Genomic DNA, 27,220 nt, shown 5'->3' on the forward strand with positions numbered 1-27,220 from the left:
AAGTGTGCTAATTTGAGCCAGTCTACGCAGTGCAAGCAAAAACGGGAACTTGACAAATTCACTTCAGTGTCCCTATAAAGATGGCCTGGTCAAATGCTGCAAACACGATTGATCCCTGTGAAGCACCAGATGAGGATTGTTAAATATTGTAAGGGCCTTGGGTACTTGGTGAAGTAGGACGTTTATTCTACGACACAGCCGTCTCCGAAAGCCGGTCCAGGAACCAACGATGATGATAATCAGTCCATAAGAAGAGGAAGTATTCCTCTAAGTGTTTGATGATGAGAATAATGTGGAAGTGAAATAAATGAATTTCCACGCTTCGCAGCTTCGCGCTTACAATAATGCCGTCCTTCAAAGCTGAACTCGCCATTATTAAGTAGCATGTGTTTGCTTTAGCTACACGTGAATCCCGACATGGAAATCAATAATTGTACAGCCCCGATGAGCTTACGACAGAACTCTAAATTTTTACTTATGAAGTGACTGCACATAATGATCTTACGATGCGGTCATTGCCTGTTTTAAATTTTCTCCCTCAAACCCCTCCCTTTGACACCACAATTTCTTTTGTGCTTCAATTCTAGTATCTGCAATCAATTTGCGGATTTTATCTACTCCTAACTAGCACTGATCAGCGGGATGCCATTTTTATCTGCCCCACATTTATTAATCGAATCCTTTAATTTGATACCCCACACACCCCGCCAGCATTTCTTTGAATTTCAACCTAATTTATGACTTACCATGACTATCGCATGAGGATAACGCGGAAGCATCTTTCATTTGTCACAAGTGATTCCCCTCATCAAGAATTTCAATCTGATACCTCAAACCCCGCGGCGGCATCACTTTGATTTTTAACCCAATCAATGACTCACCATGACTACGTCATGATTATGACCAGGAGGATTTTTTCCTCCCGTAATTTCCCTCACTGAGACCTTCAATTCGACACCCCACACGCCCTAGCGCACGACTTTGAATGTTAACCATATCTATGACTTACCATGACTTTGTCATGATTATAACCAGGAAGCATTTTTTTTTGTCCCACGCGAATCCCCTCACCGACATCTTCAATTCGATACTCCACACACACTAGCGGCATCTCAATGAATTTTAAAGCATTGTATGGCTCACCGTGACTATGTCATGATTATGACCAGGATGTTTTTCTTATTTGCCCAACTTTATTTCCCTAATCAAAACCGTTAATTTCAAACCCCACACACATAAGGGTCAACATTATGAATTACAATATTTATTATAACTCACCATAACTACGTCATGATTATGACAACGAAGCATTTTTTGTTTGTCCCACGTGATTTCCCTCCTCGTGACCTCCAATTTGATACCCAACATACCGTAGCGGCACACCACTTTGAATTTTAACCCAGTCTGTGACTATACACGACTGCCGTGTTACACGGTTCACCATTTTCGATATTTTTTTTACATCTTATTTTTAGGTTTTTTTTTAATTGCGTTTGATCAACCATCTACATTTGCGCTTTTATAATGATTACAGGTTTAATTTCCGTGATATCTGCATTTTCGTGCAAATGCAGGGCGTTACACGGTCCTGGCTGGGGGTGCGGGGGGGGGGGGGGGGGGCAGGGGGATACTCGGCAAAGAAGGCTACGCATTAAAAAGCAAAGGCATGTCCATGAGCGCCCCGCGCTCGAGAGATTTGCGAGGGCAGTTCACTTTCACACAAGGCGTTTTTTTCAGGATGCAGAGCAAGAATGCACGGGACCGTAACCCTGGACAGCTTCGATGTAAATGAACTCAGCGGTGATTGCACGTCCCTTCGCTCAATGTTGTTTGTTTCTCCCCAGGGCCTTATCACACCACCGAGAATGGACCCCATCTGTCATAAACACGAACACGGAGCTTACACCAAGAGTTTGGTATCAAATATATAGACGGAAGGAAGGAACAATGTAGAAGAAAGGCAGGAAAGTTAACCTTGCTAGAGCCTAGTTTGCTATCCTGCACGTGGGAAAGGGGAAATGGGCAAAAAAGAGAGAGGGAAAAAAAGAGGAAAAGTTGGACCAGACACGTATGCCCAGCACTGAGGCACTGGCAGTGATTGACACTGGAGGCTCTCAGTCTATAGCCTAGTGTTCAAGTTCGTCGCCCGTAGAAAACGTAATAGTTCCTTAGTCGCCTTCTGAGCGGATGACTGAGAAGGCCAGTGGCACAGAATCTTCTCCTCCGAAAATGGCCGCCGAGAATCTAGGTTCCTCAGCGCTGACGACAGCTTTTTTTCTTTCAGCCGAGTAGCGTGGGCACTCGCATAAAACGTGGCGTATCGTCTCCGGTGTGCCACACGTTTCGCACTCCCCCCATGCTGCCATTCCTATTAAGTACGAGTAAGCATTTGTGAATGCCACCCCCAGCCAGAGACTGCAAAGAAGAGTTGCGTCGGACCGTGGGAGGCCTAGTGGAAGGGGACGTTGCAAGTGCGGGTCAAAGGCACCAGTGCGTGCACATGTGAAACCTTCTGGAGACCATTGGGAGATAGCTGTTTCCCGGGCAAGAATGTGGAGGACCCTAGCTGCGTCCGTCCTAGACAATGGGATGAGTACAGTTGTCGCTGTTTGATGCGCCAGCCGGGCGGCAGCGTCCGCACTTTCGTTGCCGACAATGCCGCAGTGGCTAGGAAGCTACTGTAGCGTGACATCATGACCCGCCTGGGCAGCACGGTTGTACACCATTCTTATTTCTGTCAGGAGCTGTTCGTGAGGTCCCCGGCACAGCGCTGACTGGAGTGACTGAAGTGCAGGCTTCGAATCACAGAAGATAGCCCATCTGCGGCACGAACTTTGCTCGACCGTGTGAAGAGCGCTACGGATGGCCGTAAGTTCTGTAGCCGTGGATGTCGTAAGATTGGCTATCTTGAATTTGCTGCACAGTGACAGTCGTGGAATAACAACAGCTCCGGCAGAACCCGACGATGTTACCGAGCCATCAGTGTATACATGGGTTCGGTCACTGTATGTCTCGTGCATGTACGTCAGAGCGAGCTGTTGCAGGGCCGGAATTGGAAGATCACGTTTTTTTGTCACTCCTGGGATATCTAGGCATACTCGGGGCTGCATCACACACCACAGCGGAACGAGCGGTCTCATCGCCGGCGTGTAGTTCGATGGAACGCTGGTGTTGTGGGCAGCTACTACCCTTGCGAACGACGCCCGGGGACGGGTCACTGGTATTCCCGCAAGGTGATGGTTAGGTAGACGGGTGAGGTGCCTGATATGTGTCCTGAGTATTTCAACGTCCACAAAGGTTACCAAAGGGTGATTTCGAGCCAGGGCAATGGTCGCTGCTGTGGACGTACATCGTGGTAGGCCAAGACAGGTTCGCAGGGCCTGAGCTTGTATACCCTGAAGTGACCGAGTAGTTGTGCGGCACGCTCCAGAAAGGACAGGGACACTGTATCGCAGATAGCCCAAGAACAGCGCGTTGTAGAGCTGTAACATCGACTTCAGTGGTGTTCCCCACGTCTTGCCGCCGATGAGTTTGAGCACATGCACCACTGCAGAGAGCCTCTTCTTTAGAACGTTAACATGAGCGCTCCAAGAAATGCCCCTGTCGACAACTATGCCGAGAAACTTGTGATTTCTCACATAAGACACCCTTTGACCATTAATATACAAAGGGTATGCATACATAGGCTTTCGTGTAAACGGAAGCACGGCGCATTTGCTGCTCGATATTTCCAACCCTTGTCCGTGTAGATATGAGGTCGTCAAGTCTGCGGCATTTTGCAGTCGGGCGCGCACATGCCAACGAGTCACGCCATCTGCCCAAACACATATATCGTCGGCGTATATCGACACGTGAACCCTCCTTGGAAGGCCTTCATAAAACGCAGAAGGGCTTTTGTTGCCTTCTGCGAAGTCGATTGTAGGGGTCTTTGTCCTAGAATAGTCTCTAGCTTGAACTGTTGATTGTCCAATCTGAGCTCGGCTTCCAAAGTTTAGCTGAGAGACTCTAGTGCCCACGAAGGGACTAAAGTATGTGCGCGACCCCGCTCCAATCCCCCCTTTTTCGCCTGCCATCTCTTTTATCCCCTGAACACCCCTTCCTCAGTGCCGAGTAGCTAACCGGGCTCTAAGCCTGGATAACCTCTCGGCCTTTCCTTTCGCTTTTCTCCTCCTCCTCCTCCTTGGAAGGTGAGAAATCAGGCCAATTAGTGTAAGGTTGAAAGTGTAGCGAATATATCTACTTAGGCCAAGTTGTGACCCCAGATCCAAACCATGAGGCAGAGATAATTAGAAGGATCAGAATGGGGTGGGGTGCATATGGCAGACATTCTCAGATAATGAATAGCAGCCTACCATTGTCGCTGAAGAAGAAAGTGTATGACAGCTGCATCTTACCGGTACTCACCTACGGGGCAGAAACTTGGAGGCTCACTAAGAGGGTTCAACTTAAATTGAGAACAACTCAGCGGGCAATGGAGCGGAAAATGATAGGTGTAACATTAAGGGACAGGAAGAGAGCGGAGTGGGTCAGGGAGCAAACTGGTGTTAAAGACATATTAGTAGAAATTAAGAAGAAGAAATGGACGTGGGCAGGACATGTAATGCGAAGGCAAGATAACCGCTGGTAATTAAGGGTAACAGAGTGGATCCCTAGAGAAGGCAAGCGTTGCAGGGGGCGGCAGAAAGTTAGATGGGCAGATGAGATAAAGAAGTTTGCGGGGATAAATTGGTCACAGTTGGCACAGGACCGAGGCAATTGGAGAATAATGGGAGAGGCCTTTGCCCTGCAGTGGGCGTAGATAGGCTGGTGATGATGATGATGATGATGATGATGAAAGTGTAGGGCTCAGGACGCCTCCTTGGGGAACACCACGATGAGTATAGTGAGCTGATGTCGGCCCATCTGGAGTCATAACAAAGAATGACCTCTCTGTTAGGTAGTTCCGTATCCACTGGTAGACCCGGCCACCGAGCCCACAGCCTGCAGTACTTTAAGAATCGCATCGTGCTCCACGTTATCGTGGGCCCCTTTAACGTCGAGGAACAACGCAGCACATATCCGCTTCGCACTTTTCCGCTGCTGCACAAAAGTCACCAAATCAATGACGCAGTCAATGGATGAGCCTCAACGACGGAATATATAGACGGTATTCGTTGAAAAGTTTAGCGGTCAATTTCTTCGCTTGGCAACACTCGAAACGGCCGCAGACATGGCCGATGCGCCACGGGCACGGCGCAGCCTGGTCCACTGCGGCTGCATGCCGAAGAAAAAAAAGACACCGGCGTGCGTCATCTGCTCCGTTCCAATCCGATTCTAAACTGTGGCGCCAACAGAGATGTTATTAATCGCACTCACAGTGAACTCGACGCAATACTTTGCGTTCGGCGATGAGTTCGTAACGTAAAACATTCATGTGTTTCACAGTCGTGGTTAGCACGGACAAGTGCCGCCATCCCGCGGAGCCCGACGTAACGAGCACGCCGCCGTAAAGCCGATTGCGGAGGCCGTGGGCGCACTCGCACGGTTGCATGGAGGAGAAGAGGGGTGCCTGATCTGCGGGCCGTGCGCGCAACGTCGCCTAGCAACAGACGCTTGGCCACAGATATGGCGGCGCACACTTGGTTGCATGCATGCATTCCACGCCATTGAATACCGAGGATACGTACAATTGCTTGCAAGCAGCTGTAATCATCATAGCCAGAAGGTATCGCTGCATTAAACCTGAAACAAAAATTATTTCTGACCTCACAGGAGTTACGGTATCATGTACCGAATGCAAGAGTTTGAGCTCACGAATTTGCACCCGTATTATTTTTACCACGCGGGAATTTTAAAGCTCTGAAGGCAACAAAAGCCCTTTTGCGTTTTTTGAAGGAAATAGGCTTACCCGAAAGACTATAGTGCCCGCAAAGGGACTAAAGTGTGTGCACGGCCCTTCTCCTTTCCCCTCTTTCTTGCTTGCTTTCTCTTTCATCCCCTGCACACCCCTTCCCCAGTGTCAAGTAGCAATCCGGGCTCTAAGCGTGGATAATCTCTCGGCCTTTCCATTTGCTTTTCTCTCTCTCTCTCTCTCTCTCTCTCTCTCTCTCTCTCTCTCTCTCTCTCTCTCTCTCTCTCTCTCTCTCTCTCTCTCTCTCTCTCTATCTCTCTATGAATGTTAATGAAATCTGAGTCCATCTGATCCGGAGTAAATTCCTAGCACGAGAGAGTTGTGCATTTGAGTTCTGAATTCATTTTGAGTTTTCAGTCCATTTTGAGTTCCGTGTTCATTTTGAGTTTTCAGTTCATTTTGAGCTGTGAGTACATTTGGAGTTTGAGTATATTTTGAGTTCTGAGTACATTTTGAGTTTGAGTACCTTTTTAGTTCTGAGTACATTTTGAGTTTGAGTCCATTTTGAGTTTTGAGTCCGAGTGAGCCTGAGTTTTGCGCTCACTGTGAGTATGAGTTTGAGTGAGCGCAGATGTGCTTCTCAGCAATGAGTCTTAGTTTGAGTGAGTGGTTATTCGAAAATAAATTTGTGAGTGAGGTTGAGCGAGCCGCGCCAACTTTGCCGAGGCATGGATTTTGCGCCTGTTATTAACTTAAGGATTATCTTGCCAATGATAGATTGCGAAAAACCAACCCTATTTTGTCTTTCTAGCTGGCTTGTGAAACTACTGGATATTTTTTCGGTGCACGATTTTGTGAGGGATGCTCACAGACAAGAAACACCGATTCCGATTTTTACTATCTTTCAGCGCCCGGAATCGAAGTCTATGGGCTTCTTTTTCTTTGAACGCGAAAAGTTGGACCAGCAGGTATGTTATTCTTCTCGATACAGCATCAGACCCAAAAACTGTAATCATTGTTCCTTTGGTAACTCAACTGTAAAGCTCAGACCACAGCCGTACTTTTTTAAAAGGGTTCAAAACCGGAGTCATATTTTGGTCGAGGATATCAGGATTAAGAAATACTAGAAAATCGTCTACGTATCTGGAAATCTTACTGGCCACCTCTCCCAAATTTTTCTCAATAAGTCTGTCAATTCTTTCTAGAAATATGTTGCTAAGAATAGGGCCACTTTAGACCCTATGCGCACACCTGTTTTTTTTTAAGAAAAAACTTTTCTTTCCATTCCACAAAGGTGGACCTCAAATAAAACGATAGGATTTCCAGGAATGTGTGGACAGACACACCACAAGTGCTGATGAACTTCATCTCGTCATTATTTTTGGTGATGCAAAGCCGCACACTCTTCGTAAGATCTCCAAATGGCATGGAATAATATAGGTCTTGGACATCAATACTAAAGAAATCGCAGGCACCCGTATTCGACAGCTTAAGAAAACTCACAAGTTCATCAGAGTTCGGGATGAAGAATGGGCCGCATGCAGCAACATTGAGCAAATGCTTCAGCAGAAATCCAGACACCTCTCGCTGCGAAGCGCTTCTTTCAGTTACGATTGCACGAAAAAGAACACCAGGTTTATGTGTTTTAGCTCCGAAGAAAATCTCCAAATGAAGGCCTTTCGACTTCTTAACCGAACTGGCGAGACTTTCCAGGTTGTGCTCATGCAGCAAAGCTAGGGCTTTTTGGTTATCTTTTGCTGGCTTAGGTCCACTGGAACAAAATTCTTCGCAACCGCTTCAAAAGCCTTTTGCGAGTATGTTCTCTACGGAGCAATTACAAAGAAACCTTCCTTATCGGACGTCAACAGATGCAAGTTATTTTTCACAGCATAATTAACCAGGCTTTTAACATTCAGGAAGATTTTTCGGTTACCTTCTGATCCCGATAGTCCAAACACGACCCCAGCTTTCCCGTTGAACCGTGGGCGGTCCACTTCCGAAAAGCGCCACGAGACAGGCCTGGACGGCACCAGTTTTTCTGGCGGACTCAAGACAGGCTCGCCTGGCTTTAGGTACACTGGAACAAAGTTATTCGCAACAGCTTCAAAAGTTTTTTGCGAGAATGTTCTCTACGGAGCAACAACAAAGAAACCTTCCTTATCGGACGTCAACAGATGCAAGTTATTTTTCACAGCATAATTAACCAGGCCTTTATCATTCAGGAGGTTCTTTCGGTTACCTTTCGATCCTGATCGTGAAGCTACGTCCACAGGTTCCGCGATGAACCGACAGCGGTCCCCTTCCGGAACGCGCCACCAGACAGACCTGTACAGCGCCAGTTTTTCTGGCGGACTCAAAACAGGCTCCCGGCAGAACTTCGGCCCGAGCTGCAAAACGGAAGCGAACGTCGTGTTCCTTGGAGAAGGAAACGTTCCTGACCAACACAAAAAGGTTTTGCAGCCAAAAGATAAAGTTCGAGATAAAGTTTCAGATAAGATAAAATTCGTCAGAACTTGTGGAGTGTCTGCCAACACTTTCCTGGAAATCCTATCCTTTTATTTGAGGTCCACCTTTTGTAGAATGGAAAGGAACGTTTCATCTCCTAAAAACTGGTGTGTGCATAGCGTGTAAAGTTGCCCCTGTTCTTAGCAACATATTTCTAGAAAGAATTTACAGACTAATTGAGAAAAACTTGGGAGAGGTGGCCAGTAAGATTGCCAGATACGTAGACGATTTTCTAGTATTTGTAAAGCCTGATAGCCTCGACCAAAAGGTGACTCAGGTGTTGAACCCTTTTAACTCTTTCGTTACCACTCCTATTCAAATCGATCACCGGTGATCGATGATTTATATTGCCTATTTTGACATGTTTTAGTCATTTCTTGTACACATAATGCGGCCAGTGGTTAGTCTAGGCACTGCACTTTTAGAATCAGTTTAAATTTTCCCGCTCCGGCGGCACTGAGATTTCTGACCGAGTTTTTTGCGAGCTGAGGTGGGTGTGTTTTTGAGGAAGGGGGCGTGGCTGCTGCACTTGACAAAAAAGGATGCAGATCATGGTTAGGCTGCATTATATTTTTTTTCAAAAGGCTCCTGGCAAATTAAGTACCAAATAATGTTGTCAGCTTCGTAATCTGACAGCGTTGAGAGGAGATAATTACTTGAAAATGACACCAGGTATTCACTAGTTATCTTCGGTTCGGAGAAAGGGCAGCTTTATTATTCCAAAGCTCATTTCAGATGGTCCCCGCATGTCTAGCAAGTGTGCCTGGCATTTTCAGCCAGTTTCCAGAGGTTTAGTTTTTGCGTTACGAAATTCATATTTGGCGCTACTACGCAGTTACCCAACTACAAGCTCATTTGCCACGAAGCCTCCGTTGCCCGCTACTGTTCCTCGAAACAAGCATGCCGGTCATGCTTCTACTTTATCCACGCCTTACCTCTGCGATAACAGCTTCCGCTGAAAGTAAAAAAATGACACCAAGTCGTCGGGTATCAGTTCGGACAAGGAGAATGCTCCAATTGGCCTTGAACACTGCCAGCTCACCGGCCAGTTTTGGTTTCATACGAGGGTATTTCCGGAGGTCTAGTGTCGCTGGTTAGTAGAACTGTCTATTCTGACAGTCTCCGACAGCCTTGTATTTGTTTCGTCTCGAAATTGTTAGGTGGCGCTGCAATATAATAGGCTTGTATTGCTGAACTCACTTCATAGCACGACGGCGGCTTGGTGAAAGCTAGGTGGGCGCGATTCTAGCGCATCGTACCTTATTCCTGCAAGCAGGGCTATCAGAGTGAGTCAGAACACGATAATAAAGTGCAAATAAAAGTTCTCGCTGATAAGCGCTCATCAGAACGTCAACAAGCATTCACCAAAGAGTTTGGTTTTCAACTCCAAGCGGATTTTTTCATATCGCTTGTTTACTTTCAATATTGGGCGGGTAATAATCATTGACAAGGTGTTTTCACATCACGTGGAGCCTAATTGGGGTCTTTAATAATGTCAAACCACCAGATTTCTTCTAGAGAACCATCCGAAATAGCAATATTTGAAATAGTGGTTGGGCTTCACCACACGGCATGGGCACCAGGCAGGCTAACGTTTTCTTTTAATCTGACAATGTGTATCACGCAACTCAATTTTTTTTCTAAGATGGGATTTTGAAATGTTTACGTAGAAAAAGTATATTCTAAATTTTTTCCACTACTGGTGGTTTATTATACTCAACTGACTTTTTTTAATTTTCTTCGACGCCTGGACGAAAATGTCGAATTCGATTATTTTTTTTGCAATAAATATTTATGAAAACATTATTTAAACTGGTTTCGTTGGACAGCGCGTGAAATCATCTGCAGTTTATGTCACTGCAGTGTGTGCCTAACAAATGTGTATAGCACAGAAAAAATGTTTTGTTAGACCTCTAAAAATTGGTCAATTTCCCGTGGTAATGGAAGAGTTAAACGGTATGGCTGTTGTCTGAGCTTTACAGTTGAGTTACCAAAGGAACATGAACTACAGTTTTTGGGTCTGAGGCTGTATAGAGAAGAAAAACATATAGGCTGGTCGTACTACCCGTGTTCAAAGAAGCCCACAGTAGACTTCAATTTCGGGCACTCAAATATCCTAAAAATGGGGATCGGTGTTTCTTGTCTGCGAGCATCCATCACAAAATCGTGCACCGAAAAAATATCCAGTAGTTTCACAAGCCAGCTAGAAAGACCAAACAGGGCTGATTTTTCGCAATCTGTCATTCGCAATATCTGTGCCACTCATTGCGATCGTAGTGGTGTCTTGATATGTCAAGATTTTGCTGTTTTAATGTCCTTACTCTTCCATTGCCGCGTGTACATCGGTATTAATGCGCTGTAAAAAGTGACTTTCACGGTTTTATCTTGAGCGAGACGCTCGCACCACGTGAGGTGTTGAAAGTATATATTTGTGTTTCTTTTCAATAAACAAACAGTTGCGAGTTAGCGCCGTGTCGTCTGTTTTTTCTACTTTCGTTCCTGTTGTGTGAGCGCTTCCACCTTCAGGACCAGATACAAATACTGAAGCATTTAACGAATCACCGCTTCGTGTCCACTCTTCTCTACGAGTGACTGTATATTTGACAAAAAATACCAATTAAATGCGAATGTTTCACGGTCGAAGAGGAGGAAGTGCACATGTACTTACTGCCACTCTTCTACGCAGAACAATGTTCTGAGGAGGTTGTTCGATGAATAGGCGGTCTGTATCTTGATGCGGCGAACGTTCGAGGCGGATGCCTTCCGTGGCGACTGGGACTGAGCGATTATTCCGCGTTCTGCCGGCGCGCAACGTCTCTCGCCTGTCGTGGCGGCGAAGGTTATGTCAGCAGGTAGACGGTGGCGACTCCAAACGACACTCCGACCTTATCAGACATTTCACGATACGTCGCCCTCACTCACTATTCCCCTCTTCGTTCAGTTCTCTCTCCTAAAGCAAAGCTCCCTTCCGGCATTTCCAACTAAAACCGACTGCTATGAACCACGCACCCATTACAGTAATGCGTTCGAATACTGTAGAAATAACGCGAAATTGTCGTAGCTCTACTAGCGCAGTTCGTGTTCGAACGAGCGAAAATATGTTGCAGAGGGATGTATTCCGCTTGCAGGGAACGCGGTCGAGGTTGCTCCTCGTGCTGCACAACACGGGCTTCAATAAACCGCACCCCCATTTTCTGTTTACTTTTACAGTGCCTCCTGGTCTTATCTCTGGCTGGTAGCGACTGCGACAATACAGAAAGGCTACGAGAAAAAAAGCACCCAAGCGTAGCAAAAAGGGAGGTGCCAAATTTACGTCATTTATGCACTTGCTTCTGCTTTAACGAATTTCTGTTGTGCATTCAAATGTGTTGTGTAACAATGCCGTCTGTCTACTGTACCTGCACGCCATTGTTCTGATGTGTGATCAGCTTACCACTTTCCCCTGGTATTTTATTATCCCCAGAAACCAGCATGGGAAAGGCCCTGCTTGCCATGAACTTGCATCGAGCGTTCAACTCTATATTGCTTGCAGCCCCGCGGTCGGCTGGGCCAATTGCTCTGGGCCCAGGTAGAGTTAAGCTTTCTTTCATAAAAGCATTCTTTTATCAGTGCTGTGCACAAGTCAAAAGCATTACCGTTTCCACAGTTACTATGAGGACATATGAAAAACCAGGTTGCTCCTTCATGTGCCAGCTTAAGCTGTTATGAATGTTCATTGTTTATAGCACAGATTTGCAAAAACTAGAATTTTATATTTTAAAGTAAATTACCTTCAAAAGCAATGCCAGTATTGTAAACTAGGTTTCCAGGTGTTCTAAAAAATACCCATAGACGTATACATTGACAAGTATGTGTTTTTTCTAAGCTCGTCTTTCTTGCCGATCAAGCATTGTGCTATGTTGTTTGCCATGCTTTCGGTTTGTAGTGCACTATTAGTCTCCACAATTCAACGTGCCATCAGTCCCAGTTATCTTATGTAACTGACTCCGTGAAATCATTGATACTGCGTCTTTTTCTCTAAAAAATTTGCAGCAAGACAAACCATTACATATATATACATATTTTATTCAGTGCTCCCAGCTGCCTCTTGGCAGTCAGGCCTGGAGTGGTTCAGAGCAGAGGAAGAACGCAAAGTTACACAGGATCAGTAACACAGTCTGCGGTTCACAAGGCAGCAGTAACTCTCACTACAAATCACATGCCTACATGCATACATAATGAAAAATGGCAACACTAATCTACTAAAAAATACAAGAGCAAAGTACACTACGCTCACGGTCAAAGAACTGTGAAAAAGAAATTGCACGTTGACATGGAAACGTAGTCAAAATATAGTACATAATAAAGGACTAGCAGATTGCATTGAGAGCATTCTTGCAAGCTGAGACATGAAATATGTAAGGTCGAACAGGATGGTTAGCAAATCAAAATAACAAACAAGACATGTAATCAAACACAATTTTCAATAGCTTCGGAATGCGCCTTCAAAATGTGGGAACTTTTGACCCACTCCTCGCTGTTACCCCCCTATGCTCCCCATGGATGTTCAGTTGCTGAGACACATGTGTGAGGTTTTCGCTGTGAACGGGCTTCTCCCAACCAAATCAGTGAAGCTGCTTTCAGCTATGTTGTGCCACAGGAAAACCCTTTCCTTCAAGGAGAAACTGGAGGTTCTCAGTAAAGTTGACAGCAAACTGCAAAAGAAGTGCAGCAACTCAGCAAACGAGCTTAGCTTGTGGCTGTTGTGCGCCATATCTGGGCAGCGCGACATGATTTTGAAAACGTGCAGTGCTTCAGCGTGAACGCCAAGCGTGTACGTCAAGCTACCTTTCCTATGCATCTGCACATACTTGCAGGTACAGTGAAGACATTTGACTCTTTGCACTGTCATTCTACATAAACATTTGATGAGTTCACATTAGCGAACACTGCATAAGTAAAGCAGTGTTTATGTGGTGACTAGGAGTGCATAGTACAAGACAAAATTGAACAGACATTGAGCTCTGCATCAAACATAGACTGAGCACAGCATTCTGCGCGATTCACGCATGTGGGTCCACAAAGCTTATGCGGGGATTGGCCAGCCTGTTGTCAAAAATCACTAAAGGTGCTACCACAGGGTAAAGTGATTTCTGGAGAGGTAATTCTTTGAACAAACGGGGGGCACCCCTTGCAGTAGGCTTCCCCTAGTGGCCTTTAGCACTAGGCACATTCCTGCTGATGCTCATACTCAGTGAGTGGCGGCGCTTGGCTCTTGGGTCAGCCGCCGCGGTTTTGGTTTCTTGTCCAGCAGGCACCCGCTTAGCTCCCCGGGGCAGGCCAGGTCGACGTCTTGCCAAACTAGTTGGTTGGACTTTGATGATCCGCCCACGGCGCCTGTCTATTGTGGACGAAGCCTTCAGCCGAAGCAAAAGGGCATAAGCAGAGCTGCTGGTGTTCACGGTGCTCAGTTCTGCAGTGACAGAGTCAAGCAGTGATGCGTAGGATGCGTTGCCTTCGCCCAGGCAGCGTATACGGCGGAGTTGCTGTTCCAGGGCGCCGTACTTGTCTTCCATCTCCTGCAAGTTTGTTTTCCTTATGAGCATGAGTGCAGGTGCACAGGTAGAGCACTTGAGTTTGCCAGACGTTATGTGAGACACTCTTTCATTCTTTTGATAGCAGACTAAGGTTCATAAAATTGTGCAGGGAAAAGGGGCTGTTACAGATATGGTAAATGTGTAACAAGAAATTTACAGTTACTTATCTCTTAGTACAAGTTCAATGTCTGTTTTAGTCAAGAATGGGGCCTAACATTTGGTATGGGGCCATACCTTTGCAGATCAAACGTTGAGGTAGTTTAAGCTGTTGCACGTTTTTGTAGACTTGGATGCTCCTCCCCAGTTGTAAAAATGGCAGCAGTGCTGAAACGCACCTGAGGTGTTGGGAGTGCCTCCAGAACAGGTGGTTGCTGTGATGTTTCTGCTGCTGCTGCTAGAGCTGCGCCCTCCTCGCAGTGTGGTTCGGCTGCTGCGCCTGGCCCAGCACTTCCCAATACCTGCGGCACCAGGGGCACCTCTCGCCGAGGACCAGCAGGCTCAGCTGTTCACAGTCTTCCGGTGTCAGCTCGGGGCTGTTTGGGAAGCCCCCGCCAAAGGCCTTCTGCATGATGGCCTGGTGCTTGCAGAAGGCCCCCTGGCTACCCGCCCAGCAGCCGCACAGGCCAAAGTCAGCCTGCACTTCATACAGCACAGTGCCACAGGAGCTGGGTACTCTATACAGTGCCTGGTAAATTTGGACTATTTTTGGGGGGTCAATGTCAAGCACAGTGGGGAACAAATTTTATAAGCTAATTCGATGTCAGGGCTCCAGATGGTTTGCGTGGCGGAGAATTTTGTTCTCTAAGTGACTTTCCCAGGTACCTATCACGAATTCTACTAAGGCCGCTGCATTGTGCGCTTTTGTGCGGCTGAGCACAACATCTTTCAAAATCCGAATGGAGGCCTCAGAGTAGTTGTTAGCATCCTGACCTCTTGTGAGAGTGCCTGCGCGGTATAGGAGTACCCACTGCTCCTCGCACTTCAGAAGTGCTTGAGCTCCGCGGACGTAGCCCTCATGAGGCAGAGCACAAAGCTCTTCCTTGGCTGCCTCCAACTCGCCCGGTTCTTTCGCGTACAGGACCTGAAATAGCAATGTGCATGTTATACTCAGCACTACACACATCCGGAACGAAAAAGAGACGCCGTCCAGTCCAAACAAAACGTACTGACATTTCAGCTTCCAGCACGGAAGCCTTGTTCACAATAAATGCATCATCAGAAGTGGGTCGTTTAAGTGGGCTTGAGTAATCGCTGCAAAGAGCGTGCGTAGACCGGGTTTAGATTTCCGTCATTACGATTGACTGTGTTAGATGTGGTCTAAATGATTAGTGATTCCAGATGTAGCCGTGATGCTGTCACTTTTTCTGTTGCGACGATTCTTGCATTGTCCCAACACGCCGAACACGCCGTCGTGAATGACCACAAGATTGATGGGGACAATGCAAGAATCGTCTCAACAGAAAAAGTGACAGCATCACGGCTACATTTGGAATCACTAATCATTCAGACCACGTTTAACACAGTCAATCGTAACGACGGAAATCTAAACCCGATATACGCACCCTCTTTGCAGCGATTACTCCAGCCCACTTAAACGACCCACTTCTGGTGATGCATTTATTGTGAACAAGTCTTCCGTGCTGGAAGCCGAAACGTCAGTACGTTTGTTTGGACTGGTCGGCGTCTCTTTTTCGTTCCTAATGTACCCTCCCGGCCTGACGGGATTCCGTCACGCTCTCGATTTCACTACACACATACGCATGAAAGAAACTAAACACCTACAATCTCCTAAGTAAGTGCTACAGTAAGTAAGTGCTAACTGCAAAGAAGTGCTACAGCAAACAAACAGACTGATGTGTAAACTGAAGGCTTAGGAAACATAAAAACAACTGCCAGCAGATTACGCACCCATTGTGGCTGACGGATCACTGTCACCGGTGCTCATGTGTTCCAGATTTTGAGAAGACAAGTATCATCAGCCGCACGAAAGAAATGTTTGAAAGAAATATTTTGGAAGCCTTCACCATCGTATAAGTGGAAAACTGCATAATCGTGCCGTCAGTGGCCCTCAAAAATAGCAAGGTCAAGATGCGTTCAGGTGGCTGGGATGAGTTTGCATGTCCTTGTAACCGGTTTTCTATCATTTAGATCGGTTGCCGGAAGGACATTTTGTACTAGAGAGTGTTTCAAACAAATATATCAGTTGCTAGTTCGTGCATCAAGTGTGTGTTCAGTCCTAAAAACTCAAAATTTCTGTGATGTTCAATCTGTTACATTCAAGGGAAGGCTGGATCTTTTGGCATACATTTAAACTGGTCATCAGGCTACTAGTAAAAGTGCTTTCATGGGAAGATACAGGAAGAACGATAGGTTATCCCGAACGTTCTCCAGTTCCCTTGAAGTGTATGCCTATTAGCAGTGGTCGGTAAGAAACTAAAATTAGTTTGTTTTATGAGATCTGCAGTGAGCATGTTACTTATGAAAGTGGTGTGTCTGCAACCCGATGAACTGGCCTGCTAAGCTATTCATTTTAAACAGCATCTTTCCACTGTAAGTTTTTTTAATTGCATCCTGGGTTAGTATCTTTTTGAATGCCGCCATCATGGGACGTCGCTGGTCCTGGGGCACTTAGTTTGTTGTAGCCGTCAGCCATCGCCACTCCGCTTGGAGCACATGGAAGTGACAGAGGAGCTGCCGTGCTGAGGCCCAGTGCTCTTTTCTCTGCCGGGGAGTTGTCGGTCATGAAGGCTGCTGGAGTCTGCAGGAGCCGCGGGGTGCACGAAGAAGCAATGGGTTTCGGGGCAATCTTAAAATGCTTAATACTGGATAGGCTGTCCGGTACAGTGGCTCCATGCAGGTTTTATTTTAGCTGCCGAATTAAAAAAGTATGGTACGGTGAAGCCCGCAAGCTCACCTCTCATAAGCTAGGCAAAAAAGGTTCAAGGTAGTCCAGGATAAGGCATATGCATACCCCCACTTGAAAATGTTGTGTGACCAGGGCAGATCTGCTTTGAAGCCTCGTGTGCCGAGAAAATTATCTGTGAGCATGTCATCAAGTTTTCACAAACACACAATAGAGAGTACCTAATTTATGGCTGATTTTACCAGTGCAATATTGTGGCATTTGCAAGAGTATAAAATTAGCGAGTAGCGTAAAGGAATAATTAGATATCATTATCTGTGCCTGTATTTGCGGCTTATTATTCCAATAGGAAGAAAAGTTGATTGAATCATTCGTTTGCCCCTACCTGGCTGTTCCCAAAACACAGTGGGTAGCGGTCCCTCAGAAGACGGAAGGCCAAGCCGTACCCCTCTTTGCTTTGTGAGCTGTGTATGAGCACAGCTATTGGCACAACTCCTGCTTTGGTGGCCGTCAGCACCACAGTGGCCGTACTTTGAGTCGCATCGCAGGAGGATGTTGAGTCTCTACGAATATTGTTTCTTGGGCCGAGTTAAGGAGCTGGGCACGCCGCATAATCGGTGTCGTCACCAGCACCGCCCAGCAGTCATCCTTCGTGCTGCTTGTGAAGACCTCTGCCCCTGTACAAGTAAAACACAAACAGCATGAGGTGTGTAAGATTGATTGATTGTAGGGTTTAACGCGCCGACGCAACGCAAGCGATGAGGCGCGCCGTAGTGGAGGGCTCTGGATTAATTTTGACCACCTGGGGATCTTTATCGTGGACCGAAATCTCCTACACACGGGCGTTTTTGCTTTTCACCTCCATCAGAAAAGCGGCCGCCGCGGCCGGGAATCGAACCCGCGAACTCGTGCTCAGCAGCGCAACGCCTTAGCCACTGAGCCACCGCGGCGGGTGTGAGGTGTGTAAGATTTGTGTAGTTTTTTTTTTTCATTGCCTTCCATGCAGACAAAATACAAGTTTGTTTTATATGAAAGATTTCGTGTTTTATAGTGCCCCCAGTGCTTGTCGAGATGGAAACGATGCTTTATTCACTGAGAAATTAATTTAAGTTAAAATTTTAACTTTCCCACTAAATCGTGTTTTCGTGGTCTGCAATGACATCACAGGGATTGACTCCTCTGCAGCTGATTCTGAAACCTTGTTTACCGTTAGTGAACCTAGATGGCGCCACCATACCGCAGCAAGCCGTTTCCTGCGTTTGGTTTGTTTTTGACGGTATTTAAACCTGGCTTGTTTTTGTTCTGGGAGAAAATAATCGTTTTCGCGAAACATAGGGCTCGCTCGACAAATATGGTCACGTAGGACGCCGTTGCTTGCGTCAGTCAGCCAGTGTCGCCTGAGACAAACCCAAAGCCCCGCAGGGTTGTGCAACTAAACCAAGCATAGTGCGCACAGTACCGACAGCAGTACGCATCGGTACTTCTACGTTTACGTGTGCTTTTGTAACTTCCCCTGTCGATCCCACCATTCTTACTGCTTTAAAAAGAATGTGGCCTAAATTTAAGTTCAAATAGCTTGCGGCAAGCTTATAAGCCCTGCCTACTTTGCGTTTGCCGGCCTCCGCCAATCGCACAGCTGGCTGATACGACATCATAGGTTCTGTTGCAGGAAATGAGCTAGTGGGCCACATGGCCATTCCGTTTTTTACTAATTATGTAGCTGATTTGGGCAAAGTGTGTGTTAAAAGTGGTGTCAGTATGATTCTAACGAGACAATTTTTTGAATTAACCAAACGTGTGTTTTGTTTTCATGGCCCCGTTAAAGCTGCCTGGTTCGGTGTTGCATCGTTGTAGCGGAACATGCAAAATACCATTAGCAAGATCAAAAGCCTGATACAGAAGCGTGCAATTTAAATGAATTGTCATTCATGACCTTAATATTTGGCAACCTTCTCAAGAATTCAAATTTTGCAACGTTTTGTGGGTACTCATTTTTTACCCTGTAGAGAAATTAAAACCCAAAATGGCTTCTTTTGGCTGTTGCCTGCCCTATATTGACCATTTACGACTGCTGCTTTTGTCTGGGCATGGTATAGTACTACTGTAGCTAAAATGTATCTAAAATGCGGTATAGTGAACGGTGAAAGCTTTCATGATATATCTACACGTGTACGTAAGTGAGGGACATTGATCTGAAAGTATGCATGTCACTGCTCCAATATCATCTTAGGGCTTAAAAACTGCAGTTAAAGCAGTGTGACAAATGGAATACGAGTTATATCAATTCCCCAACCCCAAACATGTTAGTGTTTGTTTATAGCCATGCACTGGTATAAATAAAAATTTCATGTCTGATGTTACACGGGGTTCAAATTCATGAAAGTGGCATGCGGGTGTTTGAAAGATTTGTATAATCATTTCAAAAGGTGCTGAACAGAACGTTGTGATATTTTCATTTTCAAACAAAAATATTTAGGTGAAATTTTCTGGCAAGACAATCTTCCACAAATAAAAACTGGGGTGGAATTTGTGAAAATCTTGTCCTTGAGAAAATAAAACCATTGAATGTTTATGCCTGCTGTTATTCATCTATCTTCAGTGTCACTTTTTTTACTGTTTATTTCTATTGGGATTACATATTTACATGATTTCAGCGCTACTCCATTGCTCGAATGAGAACTTTTGCAAAGGAAGCAATTTTTCATGACCACTTTGAAGTGAGCACTGCAGTAATGTTTCTCAATTGGTACAGCTTGACCCGTTTCACATGCCCTTGCCACATTATTGGTGGTGAAAGTTTGAGAGTAGAAGTATCCGTGACAGAAGGGTGACAGGACATCAGAAATGCATACTTAGTTATATTCTACATATCAGTAGTATACCTGGTAAAATGTGCATTGAATGCATCTCTGTGTTGGCTTAGCTGATACGGCATTGGGCTGCTGACAAGTTCCTCCTTGTGGGCACAGCCCTTTCAGAGAACAATTTTATTGATGTCTATGCATACAATGTGGACAATAGAGGCAGCTGGTTTTCCCAATCAGCTATAGGTTTGAAGTACTGAAATGCAATTGTACACTAAGTTCAAAAGCCCAATCAGTTTTTATGGGATGCCAAAAATATGATTACTGCACTGTTTGCGCAGCTCTGCATTTTTTTGTAGGGAGGATCAGGGTGCGTGCAGCTGCTGACTGGAAATCTGTTGCGAAATGTGTCTCGGCAACGGTGAATTACTGCAGAGAGCGCACAAACTTTACTTGCCCTCATTAGCTTTTGTGTTTCCCCAATGTCGTGCTGATTCAGATGTTCACATGGAGATCTTACCCTGTGCTGCGTACTGAGCCGTCTTTTCCTGCAGCTTAGCCACAGGGTTGCTGAGGCGACCGCACTTCGCCTGGACCCAGTGTTCATGCCAGTGGCAAACAACCCGGTACGCAGGGTTCAGCATGCCATTGGCCCGCAGTTGCACCCATCGGTCCATGGCAGCAAGGTTGCGCTCGTGGCGTCTCAGGGCCTCGGCAGGCCCTAGCCCCTCCTCAAAGTACTGCACGAAGGCCGCTTTCGTCTCGCAGCTCGGTCGCAGCATTCGCAGGGCATCTGCCGACTCTGTGCTATGATTATGTTGCGACACAAGCTTGATCACGACCTGTAGGGGCACCTCTCGGCAGAGAAAGGCGTCATTCTTTTTGGTGTCCCTATTCACTTTTTTTATTTTGATGTCCAGCTTGGCTGAGCCCCGGGTGCTCCGCTTCTCGCTCGTTTTATTTCGTTCGTTGTGCTGGCACACCCACACCTTGTGGAAGACCATCCTGAAACGACATTATTCAAAGAGATCTGAGTTTTATGATGAGGAGTGCACTGGTGTTGCTATCAACCAGTATTGCTTTGGGGCATGAAAATTTATTATACAATTCTAATTCCACAGCCATATGAACTGCAAAAAGTATACAGCAAAAAAAAATGAGCTTGTGACCCTACACATTAAAAATGTTGGTGCTTAGTAAATGTCATCAGTGCGCACATGTTCACTAGTTGCTGGCACTGAACCCTTATGGGAATTTCTCTTTACCACTGTCAAAAATGAAACCTACTGCTTGGTGGACACAAGCTCGTGTGAGCATGCAGCCAAATTCCTGCATCACTGAGTTATGCCAGGTAATGGCCTTTTTGTAGTACTGAAATTTACCACAAAGCATGGACTTTTTTCATCGCTATTTCTTTCACATTGACGTTAGTTCTGAATATATAACATCCAATGTACACTTATCCAGAGATTTGCTTATAACAGGCAATCATATATGTACAAATAAAGCTACACTAGGTCACTTGAGGTTGTGCCTTGGAGGGAGCAAGAGGAAGGGGGGGGGGGTGTAGGAGGGCATCGTAATTGGGGCAAAAGAGTCATTTTGAAATTTTCAAGGCATCAAAGGTATAATTTTTTGGGAACTGTAGATATGGGGGATTTCAGATTTTAATTATAAAATATTTTGCATCGTACACACCCTAGCTGTCTCTCCCTACAAAATCGTTTCAGGCTAGCAGGACTGCTCAGAAAAATTAGTTTCTATGCTTTATGCGGCATACCTGTCAAGGCACAGAACTCGTGTTACACTACAACTTTGGCCTCTGCCGTGATCAAGGCCCTTGTAAATAAATCAGGTTATTTATTTCCTCCATTTATCACACGTAATTTACACGATTTTTTTTACTAACTGGTATTCTGTCAATAAACGTGTTTCATCTGAAGTAGAGACGATTTTTGAACACAGTAATAGCATCACTTACCTAGTGCACTTCGAGCGGACGGTATGAACAATCCAAGCGGTGTTGGTGCTGTCGCCGTACTGCTTCACCCACTCATCCGCAGCGTCCGAATCAGTGAGGTTACAGCGAAGCACCCTCACACCCGAGGCCGTTGCTGTGGGGTCTTCTACGACCTCCAGGCCGGCACCAGCGTTTTGCATGGTCGAGGACTCGAGGCGATCGCAATGGATTTAGAAGAACGGTTGCAGTGTCACGCAAGGCGATCGAAAGCGGGACCATTACACGTGCAAACGCAACTTTTGAAATAAGCGCTCCTTGAATCGCCACTGCTGACATCTGGCGAATAAGCGTCAAAGTAACAGACACAAAACTGTGCTTCTCAAAACTATGCGCTTTCGTTTAAAATAACTTAAATGGGTGACTTTTTAAAAGATGCGTTCACAATAAAATTATATATATTTTTAGAATATTGTAGAAAACGCTCGTGCAGAGTGTGAAAAGAAACGTGTCTTTGCTGCCATCTAGTCGGCACAATGGGCATCAAATAACGTTTACTTGGCTAACTTCGCTCACCCATCTGAGAAAATTCGTCGTTTGTCGTACTTCTTGTGCATTATGTAGCGACGATAATGTAATATACAACATCAAGGAAGGTTACTGTAGTAACCGGCATCCGGGCAAGCGTGGAAAACGTTGCTTTATTTCCCGAGGCGCGCACTGGCAGCCTCACAACTGACGAACGCGCACCCAAGCCGGGTGCGCCCATTTATACACAAAGCGTCGCTGCTGCGCACGCGCTGCTAGCCGACCGCTGCGCTGATAACACGATCGCGACACGACACTCCCTCCCTGCACAATTCTAAAAACTATCGTAGGTCAAACGGTCCGGTGGTCGTCGTTCCCTGTTGCTCCTCCGCAAAGGGACCGCTTCTTCATTGCTGGCCGACGGCGCTACCGTGGCACGTGTAGCCGGCTCGGCAAGGCGTTCCGTTGTAAGTGCAGCAGGGACCACGTCAGGTGCATGAGGCAGTTCGCATTCAGGGTGGTTGTCTGGATGATTGGTCGATTCAACGCAGGATGGTCGCAGATGGTCAGCGTGCACGAACCTCACTTTGTTTCCGACGCACACCAAATAGGTTGACGGAGACTTGACACGCGCCACTCTACCAAGCCACCATTTCACCACATCACCGCGCACAGAACGCACCAACACACTCTCACCCACAGCAAACACTCGGGGCCGACCTCTTCGCTTGTCAGCCAGAGTTTTCATTTTCTCCCTCCTCACAACCATTTCATTTCGAGTGTCTGGCCGTAGTAACGACAACCTGGTCCGCAGTTTCCTTCGCAGGAATAATTCCGCGGGTGTCCTTCCCGTAAAAGTGTGAGGAGTTGTGCGGTAAGAAAACAAAAAGTTGTCTAGTCTGTGTTGAAGAGACCTCGTAGTGCCTTTTTCAAAATCTTCTAGATTCTGTTTGAGTAGTGCTTTCTTGGTGGATTGCACCGCGCGCGGTGCAGCTCCGTTAGACTGCGGATGATAGGGGGGTGTCAGTGTGTGCCTAACACCATTCGATGAAAGAAAGTCTTCGAACTCTTGTGCACGAAACTGCGGACCATTGTCAGTTACCACTTCCAAAGGAAGTCCATGCGCAGCAAACCAAGATCGCACAACTTCAATCGTCTTCGCGGCAGTTGTTACACCCATAGGTTTAATTTCCAACCATTTGGAGTAGGAGTCTATGGCTAGCAGAAACATTTTTCCTTTTTCTTCTGCAAAATCAAGATGTACTCTTTCCCATGGGTTTTGGCACACTTGCCATGGTGTCAAAGGTACAGGTTGAGCTTCAGAAAGGACAGACTGACAAATTTTGCACTTCCGCACAGTTTCTTCCAGGGCGCTATCCATGCCTGGCCACCATAGCATTGACCTTGCTACCGCTTTCATTTTGGTTATCCCTAAGTGCTGTGCGTGCAGCAACCCCAAGACAACACTGTGCAAGGACTGCGGCACAACTACGCGATTCAGCCACACAATGCATCCGTTATCTACACTGAGTTCAAACCGGCGCAACCAGAATGGCTTTAACTGCTCGGGTACAGTTTTAAGTGTGAATCGACCCCAAACCATCCACCGCCGGCGTCGGCGGCGGCGGCGGCGGCGGCGTCCGCAGTGCTCCTCTATAAAGAAAAACAGCATCCGGCGCCAGGTTTCGATCCGCGGACTTTGCGGCCGCAGCGCGACGCTCTACTGATCAAGCCACGGACGCGACGGTGATATCAGTGTTGACGCGCCTTATATCTTTAACGCATTCAAACTACGTCGTCAGCGGCGTGCGTTGGCGACTCAGCGGCGTTATAGCGGCTTGATAACTGCGTGGTGTACACGTGATACTACAAACCCGATGGAAGAGATGGAAGAGAAGGCGGCGAGGCGGTGGGCTGCGGGGGCCGAGCGCAAGCGCCGCAAGCGGGCCGACAACCGTGTATTCGCACTTTCACATTCTCCCCCTCGGGGAAATGCGGGGGAATTTTTTTTCCAGCCGTGCCATATCATGTCACGAACGACACTCAACAGTTTGTCCTGTCCAGTTTCGCGCTCAATATTTTTCGCTGTCAGCGGCAACTCATTCAGTGGCGCAAAATAAAAAAATATCTTGACTGTGGTCGTCAGTGTCCGGCAGCGGCAAGCGAGACAACGCGTCCGCATGACTGATAGCCGACCCTGGCTTATGCTTTATCTTGTAGCGATAGTTCGCCAAAAATGTGACCCATCGATGCACTCTTGCAGTTGCAACAGCGCTGCCCTGCCGTTTAAGATCAAGCAGGGTTGTCAGGGGTTGGTGGTCCGTTAACACGTTGAAATCTCGCCCGTAAAGATACTTGTGAAATTTTTTCACCGCGAAAACTATGCTCACGGCTTCTTTTTCTATTTGCGCATAGTTACGCTCGGACGGGGACAACGACCGTGAAGCAAAAGCGATGGGTTTTTCATTCCCGTTTTCAACGTGCGATAACACAGCCCCTAGCCCGTATTCCGATGCGTCACACGTGATTTGCAGTGGCTTTTTTACATCGTAGAGCTGCCAGACGCTTTTGTCGGACAGCATTTTCTTGCAAGTTGCGAATGCCTCGTCGCACTTACGCGACCAATGACATCTGCTGTCCTTGCGGAGCAAGTCGTGCAGCGGTTCTAGAATCGTAGCCAAATTTGGCAGGAACTTTCCATAGAAATTTACTAAGCCCAAAAAGGCCTTCAGCTGCGTCACGCTAGTAGGTTTCGGCGCCTCTTTGATGGCCACGACCTTTTCGGCCGTAGGGTGCAAGCCATTTTTGTCAATGTCATGCCCCAAATACGTTATGCGCTGCTGAAAGAGCCTACACTTCTTGGCATTTACTTTGATACCATGTTCACTCAGGCGCCTTAGCACCTCCTCCACTCTGTCGTAACACTGCTTGTAGTCTACTCCGGCTATGACAATGTCATCCAAGTAGCAGGCAGTGCCAGGCATACCTTGCAGGATTTGATCCATTACAGCTTGGAAAATTGCTGGAGCACACGCTACGCCATAAGGCAAGCGACGGAACCTAAAAAGGCCCATGTGAGTGTTTATGGTGAGCAATCCTTGTGCTTGCTCATCCAGTTCCAGCTGAAGGTACGCCTTCGACAGATCAATGACAGAAAACACGGTTCCGCCTTCAAGTGTGGCAAAAATATCCTCGGGCAGCGGCAAGGGGTAATGATCGACTTCAATTGCAGGATTTACTGTGATTTTGTAATCCCCACAGTGCCGAAGTTCTGTTCCGTCTTTCTTTGGAACAATCACAAGAGGCGTCGCCCACTTGCTGTGCCTTACCCGATACACTACCCCCGCTTTTTCAAGATTAGAGAAATCTTGCTCGACTCGCTCGCGCAAGGCGTATGGCACTGATCGCGCTTTGCAGAACACTGGGCATGCGTTCTCTTTAAGTACAATGCTTGCTTTAAAACCCTTGATAGCACCAAAACCAGCATTAAATACATCACGGTACTTTTCAGTGAGGGGCGTTTCCCTCCAGCAACAGCGACAGGCGTACCGTTGTACGTCATTAATTTCACATCCTCTTGCGTGAAACTGGCATTAGGAAAGTGCCTCGCCCACTCTACTTCCGAAATAATCGACACGGCCGCACCCGTATCAATTTCCATAGGAACTACCTTCCCATTTATCGTAACGTTTACTCTAAATGGGGGTGTGTCGGAACGGTTCACGTGACACAAAGTAAGCAAATCTCTAGCCTTCTGCGGCTCTACACTATGCACAAGTTTCGTTTTACACATTTTCGCAATGTGACCCTTTTTTTTACATTTGAAACAGTCACTAGTCAAAAAAGGGCAACTCACAGGAGGGTGGTGTCCTGCACACCGGTGACAGCTCGTTTTAGTCCCTTGCGACGCCTTCTTAGCAGGGCTCGTTTTTCTTCGTCCCGCTTTGCTTGGTTTTCCTTTTTGCGGAGATTTCTGCGTCCCTCGTTGCCAGTACACTTCCGTACTGTCAGAAGATGCTCCCGACTTGTTTGGTTGCAGCATCTCTTTCGTGTCCTGGCTCGCTGCTTCCATGGCGATGGCGACCTTGCACGCATGCTCCCACGTGATTTCTTCGTCCGGAAGGGCAAGTAACCTGCAGCGTACGGCTTCAGTGCGCAATCCCGCCACCAGCCGATCCCGCAGAGCGTCGTTCAGGAAATTGCCGAACTCGCATGTCGAAGCCAGCTTCTTCAATTCCACTATGAAGTCTGCCACGCTTTCATGTGGCGCTTGTTGGCGTTGGTTGAACCGATAGCGTTCGGTGACCAGTGAACGTTTTGGAGTGTAATGTTTCTTCAGCACACTCACCGCTTCCACGTACGATGCCTTGGCCGGTGTCTTGGGCAGCAGTAAGCTCCGGAGCGTGACATAGGCGGTTTCCCCTATGGCCGTTAAGAAGACTTGCAGTTTCTTCTCTGCAGCGATGTCATTGGCGGCAGCGAACAATTCGAAGCGTTCCAAGTACACCTCGAAATTACCGCTGTCCGGCTGGAACTCCGGCAACGTGCCGACGGTTTTGCTGTGCACAACGGGCGCAGTCATTTTAGAAGTTCGGTGCGGATCCCATCCTCGTCGCCACTTGTAGTGACCGGCATCCGGGCAAGCGTGGAAAATGTTGCTTTATTTCCCGAGGCGCGCACTGGCAGCCTCACAACTGAAGAACGCGCACCCAAGCCGGGTGCGCCCATTTATACACAAAGCGTCGCTGCTGCGCACGCGCTGCTAGCCGACCGCTGCGCTGATAACACAATCGCGACACGACAGTTACTTTATTGGCTGTATTAAGCAGTAGGCGCCGAGCGTACTGTGTTTGCTGTTATGTAGACGCAAAACGACTGTCCAGGGAGTATTTTGATCGGGTTGAGCACGTTGTGGCGTCTGTGCTGGCTGCTTTTTTTTTCTGGTTGGTTGGTGGGTGGGTGGGAAGTGTTTGGGACCTCCACTGAAACTGGCATGCATATAGGCGTGTGTTGGCACGCGCAAGCTGAGCGTCAGCTGTATGCTGTTTCCGCAAGTGTGCATTCGTAGGCGTACTGGTGGCGATAGGCGTGCAGCGAGTTTGCTTTTGTTTAAACTGTCGGAACGTGAAGCTCCGAGGGTTCACCTTTGCCTTAAAA

The 27,220-nt window shown here is 47.0% G+C and overlaps 2 protein-coding genes and 1 long non-coding RNA gene across 3 annotated transcripts in view; all 3 read right to left on the reverse strand.

The window, feature by feature from the left end:
• Nucleotides 1-11,174, reverse strand: part of LOC144148527 (uncharacterized) — a gene marked incomplete at its 5' end in the record, with an annotated part of 188,863 nt that extends 177,689 nt beyond the window's left edge. Inside the window, 3 exons of the mRNA XM_077680051.1 lie at nt 7,764-7,907; nt 8,070-8,217; nt 11,004-11,174. Of these exons, the coding sequence (XP_077536177.1) occupies nt 7,764-7,907; nt 8,070-8,217; nt 11,004-11,174 (463 nt within the window). The remainder of the gene's footprint in view (nt 1-7,763; nt 7,908-8,069; nt 8,218-11,003) is intronic.
• Nucleotides 11,175-13,069: 1,895 nt separating this feature from the next.
• Nucleotides 13,070-14,747, reverse strand: LOC144149470 (uncharacterized). Its single transcript, XR_013318316.1, has 2 exons — nt 14,247-14,747; nt 13,070-13,893 (listed from the first exon to the last, which is right to left on the reverse strand). It is a non-coding gene; the product is annotated as an uncharacterized LOC144149470 (long non-coding RNA).
• A 10,420-nt stretch (nt 14,748-25,167) lies between these two features.
• LOC144149159 (uncharacterized) lies at nt 25,168-26,676 on the reverse strand. Its single transcript, XM_077680698.1, has one exon. It carries the CDS (start codon nt 26,643-26,645, stop codon nt 25,401-25,403), a length of 1,245 nt encoding a protein of 414 aa, XP_077536824.1. The 5' UTR covers nt 26,646-26,676; the 3' UTR covers nt 25,168-25,400.
• Between the last annotated feature and the right edge of the window lie 544 nt (nt 26,677-27,220).

The sequence above is a fragment of the Haemaphysalis longicornis genome, unplaced genomic scaffold, assembly GCF_048455015.1.
Source record: "Haemaphysalis longicornis isolate Haplotype H1 unplaced genomic scaffold, Haemaphysalis longicornis Haplotype H1 scaffold_8, whole genome shotgun sequence".
NCBI lineage: Eukaryota > Metazoa > Arthropoda > Arachnida > Ixodida > Ixodidae > Haemaphysalis > Haemaphysalis longicornis.